A 15,342-nucleotide genomic window follows, 5' to 3' on the forward strand; every position below is an offset into this window, starting at 1 on the left:
AGAAAGAAGAAAGTATTCATGGCTCCAGTTCCTCCCTTCTCTCTCTCTCATTTCTCTTTCTCTCCCTTCTGTGCCAGAAATGAGAACACAAAGGGATGGATGGCAAATGTTTATAGGGAAGAGGAGACTTATCCTCTCCAGGTTTTTGAGCTTTTTCAACTCTATAGTTTTAAATAATGCCTACGACTGGGTAAAAATGGTGACTTGAAAAGGAAACAGTGAAGTGTTGAGATATTTCAGTATAGAGAAAAGAAAATAAATCAATTCTCGGACATTTCTTGCTTTAATGCATTCAGTGTTATGAAGGGGTCAAAGAAAAAACAACAACAAGCCCTAGGAACATGAAAATCTTGACTGAGAGTCTTAAATTGCTGAGGGGATTTAAGAAATCAAAATTTTCTAATCTGTAAAATGGGAACGATGCATTTCTTTTGCAATATGGGTTTAGATTGCTTTTCAATTATTAAAAATAAGACATTTAGCTATTTCTTCTCTTGATATTTGGAGCCCCAGACCTGATGTAGGCTTTGGTCTGTGAATGTTTCCAGTGGAATTACCGACCACCGAGAAAGGCCCTGAGTGCCTTTGACAGAAACACCCCCAAAAATTTGGGGAGCTTTTGTGGATGCGTTTGGGGTTTTTTTCTACCCGATTTGAGCCAACGCTTTGGTGCCGGGGAAGGGGACAGCCCTGGGAAGAAGCCAGCTCCCCTGTGAAGCTCCAGCGGGGAGGCTGGGACTTGCCCACCTGGGTGAGAGCGGCGAGGGGGACGGTTCCTGGGCTGAAGCTCATCTTGGCCATCGTCAGGACAATTAGTGTGACTTGCTCCGGGCCTCAGGAATTCAGCCTCGCTTTACAGGCTGTCTCTCCCCAGAGAGGGCAGCAAAGCTGTGGTCCTTCACAGCGCTCGCTCGGTGGCCGAGGGGATAGGAGAAACTCCCAGGAGATGCGTTTTGAGGGTGGAAAAGGCCTCCAGCTCCATCCTGTCCCGCCTTTTTCCTTCGATAATTTTGGAAGCTGAAAGAGCCTCTCCATGCGCCATTCCCAGAGCGCTGGCAGGAAAACTGGAGCAGCGCCTGCGGTCTTTTTTTCTCTGTATCCTCCAGTCATTCAGGTGAGTGGGAGACAGCGTGAGCCCTCTAAAGGGTAGTGCTACTCAAGCCCTCTGCCAAAAGACCAGCCACATTTAACGCAGTCAGATAAGGCTCTAATTATAAAAACTCCCCGCGTAACTACAGAAATATTTTGTGTAAATTTCTAGAGACAAAATTTAGTGTAAACTGTGCTCCAAGCCAATAAACCTACTTGCAGTCTAGTGCTTCCGGAGACGCTTTCTAGCGAATGTCTGTGTGTTCCAGAAAAAGAAAAAAGGTTCAATATGTTCTGAAATGCCTTTATCCCGTTTCTCTGCTAACTTCCCCCAAGCCGTTCTGTCTCCTGGAGAAATCCCAAATCCCCGGGACTTCTTCCAGCCCTCCTCTTTATTGTGGGAGGTGCAAGCTCCTCATCGGGAGACGGGAGTGACTGCGTGTTCCATGTGTGCCCCGGCTGGATGGAGGGACGCCGTCCGACTCGCGGCATCCAGCTCCCGCCAGATGTAGGGTGCAACCGGGGGTCCTGGTGGTCCCCACGGGACCGAAGCGCGGGGCTGAATCAGGGATGGAGGGAGCCATATCCCCCCGACGTGACTACGGTGAGGCGCGACCAGCCTGTGGGTGATGAGGAGGGAGTCTAGAGGGGAATTGCCATTTCTGCCTGGATGTGGCTGAGACCAACAGACCTTAGGGATTTTTCTGCTATTTATTGCTAGTAGGTGGCATTTTTTGTTTGTCAGGAGCCACAGGAGGGGTCGAGGAGCAGAACGACCCCAGCAGCACAGTGGCTGCCGGGCTGAACGGCGTCCCAGGGGCGCGGGTGCCACGGGGCGGGGGTGCTTAGCCGCAGGGCTGGCGGGATGGACAAGAAGAGGACGAGGACACGTCAAGCTCTGGAAGACCCTCTAGGGTTAGGCGCACCTCGGGCTCTGTAGTCTGGCTCTTTTTCTACGGTTAAATCATCACCAGCCCGGCAGTGCCTGCAGCAGGCGGGCTGATTCTGCTCACGTCCTCGGGGCTCATCCCGTCAACCGCGTCAAACCTCGGGATTTCCATTACCCCCCGGCTCGTGCTGCCCCGCCTGCAGACCTCCGCGCCAGAGCCGGGCGGCCGCGCTCCCCGGCTGCCTTCCCTCGGCGGCACAAGGCTCAAGGGACCGGGAGGGTGTTCAGGGTCCCACCAAGGGACTCCCTGGTGGGCTCTCGGCCTTTTGCTGCCTTGGAGCCATGACGGGAGCATAAACATGCGCAGAAAAGCAAAGCAGCGCGTTGGCAGGAGCCGTGGAGGTGCTGGGAGGGAGAGGCTGAGCGCTGCTGAGCAACAGGTCATCCAGCCGCACGAATACCCGCAGACGAGCTCACCAGTACCAGCTGCAAAAATACCCACCTGGTAAGTCCTGCATTATTTGACTTTCTGTCCCCACAAAATAATAATGGCAGAGCAACAGGAAAGTCTCTAATGTGCTTGCAGTGTAATGAAGTAACCCCACTAGGAATAAAATCTACAGTAATTACTGTGCCAGGTATTATGCTGATTTATCAAATTGCAGTTGAAAGCCAAGAGGAGTTGAGGGTACAGTGATAAAACATCTGATCTCAAATCTGACTCTAAATTACCCTTCTGGCCAGCACAGTATTTCATCCAGAAGAATTGTTATTCCTCCCATCCCTCTTCTTCAGAAATCATCGTTCAGATTGATAATTTTGCACTCCTGGTGTACTGGAGTAATTACTTTGCGCTGGGTGATGAGCTGCTAAGGTGGGGCTGAGTATTTTGGACTGGGCCACACAAACCTCCCACTGCAGGGTGGAGCGTACGAAATGGGAGCAAAACCGACCGCGGTTCATCACCGCAAGACACGGCCTCTCTTTTGGGCCCTTCTGTCCTCAGAAAGATGGCAAAGGTGCATCAGGTCACGCTTGCTTGACAGGCAGAGCCCTTCCATCGCCTGGTGTCCGCGATGAGGCTCGTATCCCAACTACCTGGGCCACCCGCACCGCGCAGCGGGGACCCCATCGACCCCAGCGGTGGGGTCGTGGCACAGGTGGGAGTCCTCGATGGTGGCCACCACCTTTGTCAAGCACGGGTACATCTGGGGTGACGAGCTGGAGGTGCTGCGCAGCCAGCGCGGGGTCCGACACACAACCTCTTTGCCCGCTTGCACGGCACTGCTGAGCCTGAGCTCGGGCTGCCGGCGCTGTGCGTGGGGGCTGTCCCGGGAGCTGGGCCCCAGCGCCGTCGCGCGTTTCCTTCGCTACGGACCTGCTCTAGGTCGGACCACTCTGCTTCCAGCCGGAGCACAGCGAGGACTGCCGCTCTCGCCACCCGCACCGCCCAGCAGCCCGAATCCTGACGGCACCTTTGGGGAATGGGGACACTGCCGAGGTGCAAAGCTGCCCGTGGTGAAGGACCAGGACCTCACTGGGGCTGGCACAAGCCTTCTGCTCCCAGCACGTCCTGCTGTTGTCAGGGTCCTGGGATTTGTCAAATGAAGTCCTTTCCTCTGATCCTTCTTGCATAAAGTTTTCAATATTGCTTGTCAGGACTGTTTTCCCTTCCATTCCATCATCTTAATAATAATAACACAGATGTAACGAAGACAAACCGTCCTCCCAGTGCCGCCGGGGCATTTGTGGCCGTGGACCCGTGCTGTGGGCGCAGCTCGGGCTGGTGCCCGAGGTGAAACCACAGCCAAAGGCCAGGCCCTTTCTGCACACCGGAGGCCCATGGGGCACCCTGGGCGTGCGCGAGGCTGTGTGCCGTGGGGTGCTAGTGGGTATCCCCGTTTCTGTGTGAGCTCTCCAGAGGCTTCCCACCCCAGCTGGGGCTGCGTGGGCTAGCCCAGAGGGCCGAGTCCCTGTGCTCGAAGGGTTAACACCACCAAGATCCCACGGATGAGATTTGTTAAACTCCCTGTTACATCCTACAGTGCTGCTAATTACATCTTTATAAACCAAAGTCAATCAGCCAGGTTGCCTCTTAACTTCCCTCTCCCTCACTAGCCCAAGACCCGGGAACCCCTGCCTGGGTCCTGCCCCAAAGCCCTTTCGGAGCCTTTGGAGGTTCTAGCTGGGGCTCCTTGACCAGAAGTCGAAGCCCCGCAGCTCATCGGGCCCGGGAACACAATCTCTGCCGTTGCGCCGGCTCAGGCGGCGGGCGAGGAGGTGGGGCAGAGCCAACGTCCTTCTTCAGATGTGGAAAAAATTACCGCAACAAGGAAACCACAAATTCTTCCCCGTGTTCGATGGCAAGGGGTTTGCTTTGTAGGGAGAGGGATTTAGGTTATCTGCCTGGAATTGGAAGTTTTTTAAAGGGAGGTTGGGCGCAGAGGGAATGCTCAGGAAGAGCTGACCCTGCCCTGAGGTGCACGGGGAGGTCAGACCCAGATACCACATTTTCTACTAACGTTAACAACAGACCGAGGGTTCAGACCAAGGAGAGGCTCACCTGGCCACACCATCGCTGCCCGGCCCGTTGCCCGGGGGCTCGCCCTCGCCTGCCCGCGGGGCTGGGGCTCAACCCGTGAGCGGCGATGAGATGCATTTCGGGAGCCAGCCGTGATGGCGGGCGGGAGGCTCCGCTCCCAGTTGCTTCCCCGGAGCAATTCCAGGTCCACGACAAATAGCCGACAGCTGGAATACCGTTTAAGGACAGCTGCCATCATGCAAATTTACAGATTAGTGGGATTAAAGCGATCTGAAACATCTCAGAATTTCTCATTAATGCTCACCACAAGCTGGCCACGCTGGGCTGCGCTGACGTTGCTCGCGCTGCTCCTTAGGAAGTTTTACTACGCTCCACTTTTTATTTTCAAATGGCTCAAGATTACAGAGACAAAAGGGGAGCTTCACGGCCCTAAGGAGGCCACCAGTGAGGAAGAGTCCCACGTCTATAGCTTTATCCAGCAGCTCTCCTCGCTTGCCCGTCTGTGCAACCGCTGCGCTGTGCTGGTCAGAGCTTGCTGTGCTTATACCAGAACAAAATACGGAGTCACCACGGTCCGTGGGACAAGGAACAGGCACTTCTTGCTGTTTATACTCGCAGAGTGCAGGAAGCTTGGGGTTAAACGCACAACTGCTCTAATGAAAGTTGGTTCACAGAGTTACATCTCTGATTGCAGGAGCAGCCTGTGACCCGCCTGGGTTTCTGGAAGCCTCTGCGGGGTCCTGCAGCTCCAGGGACTTGCTGTCCCCTGCCACAGTGCCTTCATCGCCACCTCTCCCAGCTCCCAAGGTGGTCGGCTGGGCACTGCTTGGGCCAAACCCACCCTGCCCCAAACCATCCCTCCGTCCCAGAAGGTCTTCCTCAGCGCCCCATCCACAGCAGGCAGCTTCTGGGTGGGATTCTGGGGTGGGTCTTGTCTGACGTGCCAGCAAGGCGTGTGGGATGACGCTACGGCAGGCGTTGGCCAGAGGATGCAGCCAGACAACTCCCACCACGCGTTCCTTGCCCTGCCCCGTGGTCTGCGAGCCAGAAGCTGGGGCTTCTAATGGGGACTCACTGCAACAGGCACAGAGCACGGCAGCAAGCTTTTGTAGCATATGTAAAGCCATTAGGCGATAAAAACGATCATTTACTTCATTGAAAAAACCCTTAACTCTGAAGGGTGAGCTCTTCCCTGGTTTATTAAAATGGTCTGAAAGCTTAAAAAAGTTATATCAAGTCATCGGAGAACATAAATGTTAAGGCCGCTTTCATCATAGATGAGTAGCAGTGGGGAAAAATAGAGTCTTAGCTGTGGTGCTTGGACCTGAACGAGACCCGATGCCCCAAACTGCACGAGAAACGCCCCAGCTTCACAGGCTTCCACTTAAATGCACACTGGGAGAAAGTGGGCCTTATCTAAGTGGCAGTAGCTCGTATGCTAGCGACGCAACGCGGTGAGACTCCTACGGCCAGGCTGGGCTTCCTCCAGGCAGGTGGCCCAGGGTGTGAAATTTCACATCGTGTTATTTTTTTATGCCATTTGAATTTTCCATCCTTTTCGTGTCCTTCTCATCCACATTGGAAATGGGGCTCCTGTGGGCATCTGTTGGTGGCCACCAGGCAGCTCGGTGATCCCCATGTCTGTGAGGACATTTTCTGCCTGCTCAAGGGTTGGCAGAAGGGAGGAGGGTCAAGAGGGCTGGGGCACGGGATAGCTTTGTAAGCACATCTACAGGGCAAACAGTTATTACAGAATCACAGAATCATTCAGGTTGGAAAAGACCTTTAAGATCATTAAGTCCAACCACCAACCCAACACCACCATGCCCACTAAACCATGGCCTGAAGCGCCATGTCTACATGTTTTTTGAACACTTCCAGTGATGGCGACTCCACCACCTCCCTGGGCAGCCTGTTCCAATGCTTGACCATTCTCTCAGGAAAGAAATTTTTCCTAATATCCAATCTAAACCTCCCCTGGGGCAACTTGAGGCCATTTCCTCTCGTCCTGTCGCTGGTTACTGGGGAGAAGAGACCAACCCCCACCTCACCACAACCCCCTTTCAGGTAGCTCTAGAGAGCGATGAGGGCTCCCCTCAGCCTCCTCTTCTCCAGACTGAACACCCCCAGTTCCCTCAGCCGCTCCTCGTAAGACTTGTGCTCCAGAGACAGGACAGCACCCTCTGCTGAGTGTAAAGTTGGCATTTTCCAGGAAAATGAAAGAAAAATGCTCGTCTGCCTGCCGTTGCTCCGCGATAGCTTTCATTGCTCGGGGTGGCCGCAGATATATTTAATTAAGCAGTATCGGCCCAGAGCAAGGGGGGAGGAAGAGAACGCAAGCGAGAACGTGACGGAGGAGGAGCGAGGGATGGGAAAGCTGAGGAGGACAAGGACAAGGCACGGACCTCGCTGGCCGCATGTGCCCCCAGAATAAGGAGAGACCGGTTCACTTCTACTTTTCATACGTTTTATTATAAAGAAAGGTAAGATAAGCATTGTGAACCGAATGTGCCAGGTGCTGCAAAAGCAGCACCATCAAACAAAATAAAAAATAAGAAAAAAAAAAAGAAAAACAAACCAAAAATGCACCTTATGAGAAATTGTAATTATGCTCTCTAATTTTTCATAAATAGACAAAATCATTGTCAGCAATTTTTAAATAGATGGACATATGGCAGAAAAAATATAATAATGCCATACAACATGGATATAAATTGTCCATTTCTTGCTGTACAAATAATAGAAACAAGTTTGGCAGGCTTTTTTTTGTTGTTTTTTTATACACATCTCCCTTCTATGTATAACTAAAAAATGTGCTACAATTAATATAAAATGCTTTTACTATAAAGTAAACTACTAATTTTTTTCACAAAAAAATCTTAAAGATGTCTTTAGCACAGCTCTAAAACACTTAGTAAACTACTTACAACTATCCAACAAATTATATTTTCATGATCTTTTTCACATTTTTGCTCTCGTATTTTGTCTTCTGCTCTCTCTCCCCACCTACCTAGCAATAGTTTTTATTTATTTTTTGTATTTTTTTTTGCCAGACATCCAAGGCCTTTGCATGTACAATATTCACACAAACTTCACATTTTCTTGCACAAAGTTTAGTGCTGTTAGCAAGTCAAAAGAGTGCATCCTCCTACTGAGCTGGCCTAATGCTGTAGGACACCAGACCTGGGCCTATGCTGCGTCTAAAAGCAGTTCACTAGGAAAATAGTCTGTAGCTAAGCTGATGGCAAGCAGAAAAATGGTGTCCTTAGTTTATTTTTTTTTTGTTGGTTTTGTGGTTTTTTTTTTATTTTTTTATTTTTTTTTTTTTTTTTTTTTCTTCATGATTTATGAGGTTTTGGGCTGCCATGGAAAGTAGACTTTAGAGTTCAAAAATAATAAAAGAAAACTGCTCTTAGAGCCTGGAAACGAAGCCAGCGACGAGGTACAGTGGTAGCTCTCTCGTCCATACGACTTGCTTGGTGCCTCTCCGGGTAGTCTGTAGGATAGACCCTCTCAAGTGTCCTTCATCTGAGCCTCCTCGGAAAGAGATGTTGAGTTTTAGGTGAGGTAGAGTGCCTTGTCCCTTGGCAGCATGCTGTAAGAAGAAAGGAGAGGCAGAAGGTGAGACGGGCAAGGAAGCGGCCAGGAAATCGCTTGGGGCAGCTGAAATCAGCATTTGCACACCCGGTTGCACACCCGTCTTCAGCCACGCCGTGGTTTTTATGGCACTCCATAATGCAAAACGTAAAGTGGTCCGCACCGAGGGACGGGTGTGCAGAGATGAACCAAGCAGAAGGCACTTCAGAGTAACAGCCTGGTGCAAGTTTTGCTCGTCCTGACTCTCAACAATAAGGGCTAAGACATAAAATCCTTCCTCTGGCTTAATTTTTGCTCTTGCTGGGGCTGCAGGGGAGGGCCAGCTCTGGATTTCCCTGCAGACCACGTTGCGGTTGATGCCGGTACCAGGTCCACCATCACGCTGTGGAGCGCTGTGCCTGGAATCAGCCCCTTGGCACCGGTCCCCTCCTTCATCACACGCTGTCCTTAGGCTAAGCCATGGAGATTTAGAAAATGTACACTTGCTTTTGGATAAAATGTGTCATTCTGACAATGCATAAGGAGTAGAGGGGGTCTCAAAAGTATGACTGAAGGGCTTATGCCTGAAGATGCTTGTGGGTGTCCAGCAGGATTTACAGAAGTCTGAGGGCTGAAGGGCATGGGAGCAGGAGACATCACCTGCTCGACGCCTCTCTCCTCCTCTCCCTGAAAAAGTACTGCTAGAAAAACTAATAATCAGGGAGTGAGGGGAGAAAATGCTTTGAGACAGCAGGATTAGCTGGTGCTTCCCGTGGGCCTGATGCAGACAGCAGGAGGTACGAGGAACCCAAGGAAGACTGCGGTGCTGCCTTACTCACAGGAGGCTATGGAGGAGCGCTGGTGGGACAGCAGCCAGGCTGCGTGCTCTGCACAGCCCTGGCCCGCCAGATCTTGAATCGATCACGTTACTGAACCAGTGACTTTGATTTCAAGATCCGGGTGTGTCCTGGAGAGGGAAGACAGCTTACAGCGCCCAGACGCCCCGCGCGCCGACGGCTGCACAGCCAGGCGTGCAGAGAGGCATCACCGCTCCCGGCCCTGCCTGTAGCACCCGGCGCTTCAACCCGCAGTGTGGGCAGGCTCGCACGTCTAACGGGCCGTCAGCAGCGTCCCACGAGGGAGCCCAGATGCTCTTTTCTTCAGGACACAGCAGAGAGAGGAGCGGCTGAAGTCCCTCTCCCCTGGCTGACGTCCTGCGTGGGTTTTGCTCTGAAATCCAGGCGTTTTAATGGGTTCTATCATCTACATAGACTGACAGAAACATCGTTGGCTCCGTAAAGACATCTTGGCCTTAAAAGGGGGTGAAGAACATTACAACGCTTTGGGAGATTCCGGTGTGGGTGTGCTCACAGTGGAACAATAGGGAAATAGCAGACAGCATGGCAATGCGTTTGTTGATAGAGAGCCGTCTTCTGATAGAGCGGAGGAGAGTCCGCATTTTGTTAATCTCCACGTTTTATAATCTGCATTTAAAACGCAGAGTCTTCCCTACTGCACTCAGCAAAGATTTAATGCCAGTGAGCAGCAGTGAGGTATTCGAGCACTAAACTTCATTAATTTTACAAAATATGCTACAGAACGTTTCCCAGTTCATTACAAAGTACTACCATAAATAATTGAACCCAAACTCAGTGCATTTGTGATGGTTTATCCCTGCCTTTTTACAGCGTTCGCTCATGTAGTTTCTGTTTTGGAAAATTCCCGTTTGGAGTGGATCGTTTCATCATTAGCAGGAATTAGCAAGGTTGTAAGTGTCTGGACGAAGCGGCTGTACACAGTTTTGTGCATCTGGACAAGGCATACCTGAGAGCACCCCGTCTTTTAGCCGAAAGGAGAGTGGGAAGAGGGGAGAAAAGCTGCTGAATGATGGTACACAAAAAGAAGCTAATCTGTGCCTTGCAAATGAGTGGAAGGACACAGAAAGATGAATCCAGCTCAGTGCTATCACCAAAACACCCAAATGCTAGGAGACAAAGGTAAAGGAAACCCTGGAGACAGCTTTGGGATGGAAAGAGCTGTAATCAGAAGACAGGGCAGAAGAAATGAGTGAAGTGCCTCGAGGAATTAAGAAAGATTTTCAGGTGACTGTAAGCCAAGCTGCACCCTTGATACAGGCGAGCTAGTTCCCTCGGAGAGAGTCGCTGCCGAACACTGGTACTCAGCGGGAAAGAGCAAGTGCGAGAATAACGCTGTCAGGTGAGGGAGACAGGGGACTATATAAGTAGCTTGTGATATGATGGCAAAAAGCAATAAAATTGTATGCTGCAATTGCTTGTGGGAAGTGATAGTCATATACTAAGCAGGAACTGAGAAATGCTACCCGTGTCTTCGCTAGCAATCTAGGACAGCTTGGGCTTAAGCCCAGAAAGAGCTAGAAAAATTGGATGGAAGCCAGTAAGCACAAAATCCTTAAGAGTGGGGAGAGGATGGGCAAAGAAACATTAACAACTCTCTCTAACATGGCTGATTTATGAATTAAGGAGTGTCTGCTCACAGGATCCCAGAATCTGAGGGGCACAAGGGAAGAGGTGTCATTTAATGGTATTTTAACTAGCACTGATAGGCTGGGGAAAAAAAATCCCTAGAGCAGTTCCCTTATTAGATGGAGAAGGACAGAGAGAAAGACAACCTTGTTAGTTTTTCAGAAGTTGTCTGGATGACAAACACCAAAGAAAATGTAGGATTGGGAGGTTTTACCCCAGCTAACCCAGTGCCAATGCATGTTGGAAGCTAGAGAAATACAAGGTCAGACATGAAATAAAAATCCTGACCCAGAGAGCAAGACAGGACTGCCTGTGTGCTGGGCAGGTCGGTACGATCCTCTCTTTCAGGGATCTGGGACTCTACAGCTCAGCCACATCAGAACAGAAAATAATCCCTTTTATTTCCAGCCAGTTGCTGATTTTGCTCCTCAGAGTGCTGCTTTAATTGCAATTAAGCTGAATGCAGTTTTGAGGTTGAAATGGGCAATTACGTGATCCAGAGACTTCCCGATTATACCTAAAACTGTGCCGATGAATCAAAGCCAACAAGATGTGCCGTGACTTTCTCACCGCTTTGCCTAAGCCCCGCTGGTTGCTGGGCACACGGCTCACCCTGCACCCTCACAAGGTCCCACGGAGGAGCCCGCAACTTTGAACCTCGCTTGCAAATTAGTGCAAAAAGTCTACTGGAGAAAGCAGTACAGACAGGAAGATGATGAGAACCAGATCGTCTCTTTTCTCGACATGACTCTAACCTTGAGACACACCGGGGCTGCAGTCCTGCAAATGTGTGTGGATGCTACAAGCGACGCAGAGCGGGCGCTTAGGCAGCAAATACCAGGGGCCAGCAGGAGCAGGAGGTGACGGCACTGCTGACGCACCAGGCTTTACAATAAAATGGGAACAAGCCAGCTTTGGGAGCTGGGCTGCCAGCAACTCGTATGTCCCTCGTCAGGGGTGATGGGCTCCTTCCTTAACAGAGACTACGACATTTTTCAGTGCACTAAGTGCTCGCTGCAGTACTGATCTATACCCATCTGAGTTCATTGCTATAATCTACTCTAAATAATTATCTGGAAGTCTCTGCATAATCTGTCTGGTTTTAGAATGATTTCTTTTCCAGGAAGCTGTGATAAACCCATGAAATTTGATATTTCTGCTGTGACAAAGGCATGAAATGCATGAGCTTTGATCATGAATTGCATGGGCCCTCTGCTTACAATACTGCACTCCAGCCAGATGTCACAGAGCTTGTTTTAGCAACACAAAACTCAATCCTGACTACTATGGGAGCGTCTCACCCGTTTCTAGAGTGCCCTGAGTTTTCAGCATGGGGCCCAGGCAGCGGGATTTGCGGAGGGAATCAAGTGCTTTCCCAGCCGATCTCCTAAGTAGCAATGCTTACTTCTAAGGGGACTAATTTCTGTGGGAGCTGCCTGTGCTCAGCACCTCTGGAAATGGGGGTCCGTGTGCCATTACCCTCCAAGCCTCTTTTAGCATTTTGCCCACAGCGTCTAAAGTGACTTTTATCGTCAAGTCCCAAACAAGCTCCTTCTTTCTGGTTTTCTGCAGAGACTTCAGGAAGGACCACGCAAAGGTCGCTGGCAGAGCCCAGACCAGTCCTCATAGCTGAGCCCCCTCCGGCAGGCAGACAGCAGTGATATTCTAATGGCTCAGCAAGCTATTTATTTCCCTGAAAGAAATAAATATCTGTACAGTCTGTGCCCAGCCCAGAAATTGTAAGTGCACTGCTGGCACAGACAGGAGCTGTGCTCTGAGAAGGCTGGGAGCTTGCTATTATCTCCAGTGAAAGCTCTATGTTCCAGTACTTCAAGCAAATCAAACAATACTCAGAAGCTACCCAGCCTCCTTCCCTACCTGCTCTCCCAGCAAACCACGTGCCCATGGTACAGAGCACAATAGCTGCCTCCGAGCTATTGTTGCTGAGCCAAGAGCAGTGGATTAGGCAGAGACTGGAAATGGCTTTCGCATCCTCCCTGTTCCCCAGCTTTGAGACTGTCCTGATGTTTTTATCTATTGGGGAATTCAAGCAGCATTGAAGGGACCTTCATGCTGGCACATTCATGCTTGTAGGGCGTAAGGGGGAAGATCTGTGCAGACGTCTGTGGCCTTTTCCTGCAAGGTGCCAGGGACTGGGGCATCGTGTGGCTCTTGGGAGCCTTTGTACACTATCGTGGTGAAACCCCAGGACCGATAAGGGACGCGTCGCTAGAGACAACTATGGGAGGTTGCAGCCTCAGCGATAACAGCAATCACTGTAGGAAGAGAAGGACATTGCTTATGGACACGGCCACCTTCAAATCTCCAGGGACTCTGCTTGGGAGACTGGGCTTCCCTGGCCTGCTCTAGAAGGAATAGTGTCAACTCCTCCACTGCTAATGGGATGGAAACACAAAAAAAGGAAACCTCTTCATGCCCAGTGAAGAATTTATCTGTGATTTTTAAGCTACCTGCTTCCATAGCATCACTGCAGTGAGCCCATAGAGAAGAGGAAACCTTGAACTTCCTTGTCCTTAATGAGCCTACCAGCTTGCTGGACATTTTAGGGCAGATTCTCAGCTGCTGTACGCTGTCGCAGTTCAGATAATAGAAAGTGCATTAGCAATGTGTTATTTGTCTACTGGCCTGCAGTGGTTAATCCCACACTCTCTGCTGGGGTAGTCGTTGTCCCACTCAGTGCTTCCCGGAGGGTTTGATGCACCAGGCGAACGAGGTCCAACGCTGTTCTGAAACTCAGACGACATATGTGAGAAGTCCTGCAGGGTGGAAAGGAAAGGAAGGGTTACAGGGGTATATGCAGCAGGAGAAACAGCAGCTCTAACAATATTGCACAAACACGCTTACATGCGTTGCCCCAAAAACGTGGCCTTGCAGAGCGCAGGGCGAGCCCCAGGGACGGCAGCGGGTCCAAGCCCAGGACCCGAAACCACCGCGGTGGGACCTCGCAGGGCGCAGGCAGCTGCCAATGCAGCAACATCTGTTTTACATCCCTCTTCCCCCGCGCTTGTTTTTCAGGACCTCCCTCCTCGGGGGGTGGCGAACGGCCGCAGAAGACGCGCGGCCAGGAAAGCCTTTGCATCGGCGGTCTGGCCATCAACATCGTTCTTCCGCGTCAAGCGCAGCTCCCCTTGCAGCAACGCGTTACCCCATGGTTAGTGCACAGGAACAAGGGAAGGACCATCCAGGCAAGTGATGCTCCCTCCATCAGCTGTCACTGCTGGCAATTTAACAAGGACGCTGCAGGACTGTTTTACCTGAAAACTGATTAGCTTTCCTGATTTTTTTGGGGTTGGCTTCATTAGGTGGCATTAGGCAATGTATATAAACAAGAAGCATGGTAGTCACCTGACCAAGAACATGATTTTCTCCAAAACATCCAAATTAGGGAGTGGGCTTTCTTTTTTTTTTTTTTTTTACATTCAGCTTTTTATTAGCAAACATGTGGAACGAAACTTCACAAAATGCTGCCCTCAGCAACAGCAACTACCCCAATTAAAGGCATTATGAGGATCCCCATTTTCTGCTCATTTCTGGACTATCAGCGAATTACAGACACCACTTTTGCTTATGCAGAGCCAAAGCCCAATCATCGTGCTGGAGAAGTTACTTGGGATGCCCTGAGCAGGTTGGAAATTAGAATCTGATTGAGGATCTGAGCTTCCCACATGTGCTGTCTTTTTATTATGGTCAGGGATCTGTGTGCTTCCACACCCCTGCTCTCCTTTGGTTTTCTTCCACAGCAGTATCTGTTCCCAAATTAACAATTTCTGTTTTCTCAAAGTTAGCCCCAAACTGAATAGGTCACATTATGGGGAAAAAAAGCTTTGTTCATGGCTAAAGTCCTGTATGGATTTTGTGATATATAGCTAGCAAACATGTGAAACGCAATTACTCAGCCAGCTGGGTGAATACTACAGTTAAAAGCATCATCAAGTAAATGGCAGCAGCTGTGAATTCAGAGCATATGTCCTCCACTGTGAATAGTTAGTCCAGTTCATATTCCAGATGGAGAAACTCTGGAAACCACTCGTCTCCTCCTCCGTATACTGACAGGTTCTCTATAAGGTATAGGACATGGTTTTTGCTACAGCCAATTTTTCCTCCAGATATATTTTCTTAATATCCTCTTTTAAAGAGGAGAGACTTTGACCCCGCAGGCTGGCTCCCCGAGCGCGGGCTGTTGGGCTGAGCCTGGGCAGGGCTAAGCTTGGTTTGCTTCAGCGGGTCTTACATGTTCATCGCGGCGGTCTATAGGATTTGCTTTGCTGCTGTGCTGTCAGCATAAGCACCCACGCAGCACTCCTCGCATGCTCTTGCCTCTCTGCCACAATACGTGATTTTCTCCTATTGCCGGCCAGTTTTGAAATAATACTGATTTTATATTTTGTTTGTGACATTCCCTCTATCCTTTTGCTCCTCCTCCCGGCAGCCCCGCCGTGCCCCAGACCCCTGCTCTTATCCCCCGCCCTTCCAGCCTCCCTGCTCTCAGCAGTACCACCAGAGGGGTTTCTCACCGACGGTCCAGCCCAGACAGGGTGGGGGACCGTGCGCACAAGGGGCTTTTACCAGGGGCAGCCCCAATTTCACATCCTCCCCCTCTGAAAGAGCCTTCGTTGCTGCATTGCACAAATCTGCCCCGCTTGTGGGGGTGCTTGTGGTCCCAGCTCAGCACTCTTGAAAATGCCACCCCCACACCACGAGATCTGCAGGCTGGTGGAGCC

At 50.6% G+C, this 15,342-nt stretch overlaps 1 protein-coding gene across 1 annotated transcript in view; it reads right to left on the reverse strand.

The window, feature by feature from the left end:
* Positions 1 to 7,563: 7,563 nt before the first annotated feature.
* The window catches only part of TOX2 (TOX high mobility group box family member 2), a gene marked incomplete at its 5' end in the record, with an annotated part of 25,256 nt that continues 17,477 nt past the window's right edge, over positions 7,564 to 15,342 (reverse strand). Inside the window, 3 exons of the mRNA XM_010287036.1 lie at positions 7,564 to 8,115; positions 13,247 to 13,377; positions 13,494 to 13,707. Coding sequence (XP_010285338.1) covers positions 8,079 to 8,115; positions 13,247 to 13,377; positions 13,494 to 13,707 — 382 coding nt within the window. The remainder of the gene's footprint in view (positions 8,116 to 13,246; positions 13,378 to 13,493; positions 13,708 to 15,342) is intronic.

The sequence above is a fragment of the Phaethon lepturus genome, unplaced genomic scaffold (genome assembly GCF_000687285.1).
Source record: "Phaethon lepturus isolate BGI_N335 unplaced genomic scaffold, ASM68728v1 scaffold38855, whole genome shotgun sequence".
Taxonomy (NCBI): Eukaryota; Metazoa; Chordata; class Aves; order Phaethontiformes; family Phaethontidae; genus Phaethon; species Phaethon lepturus.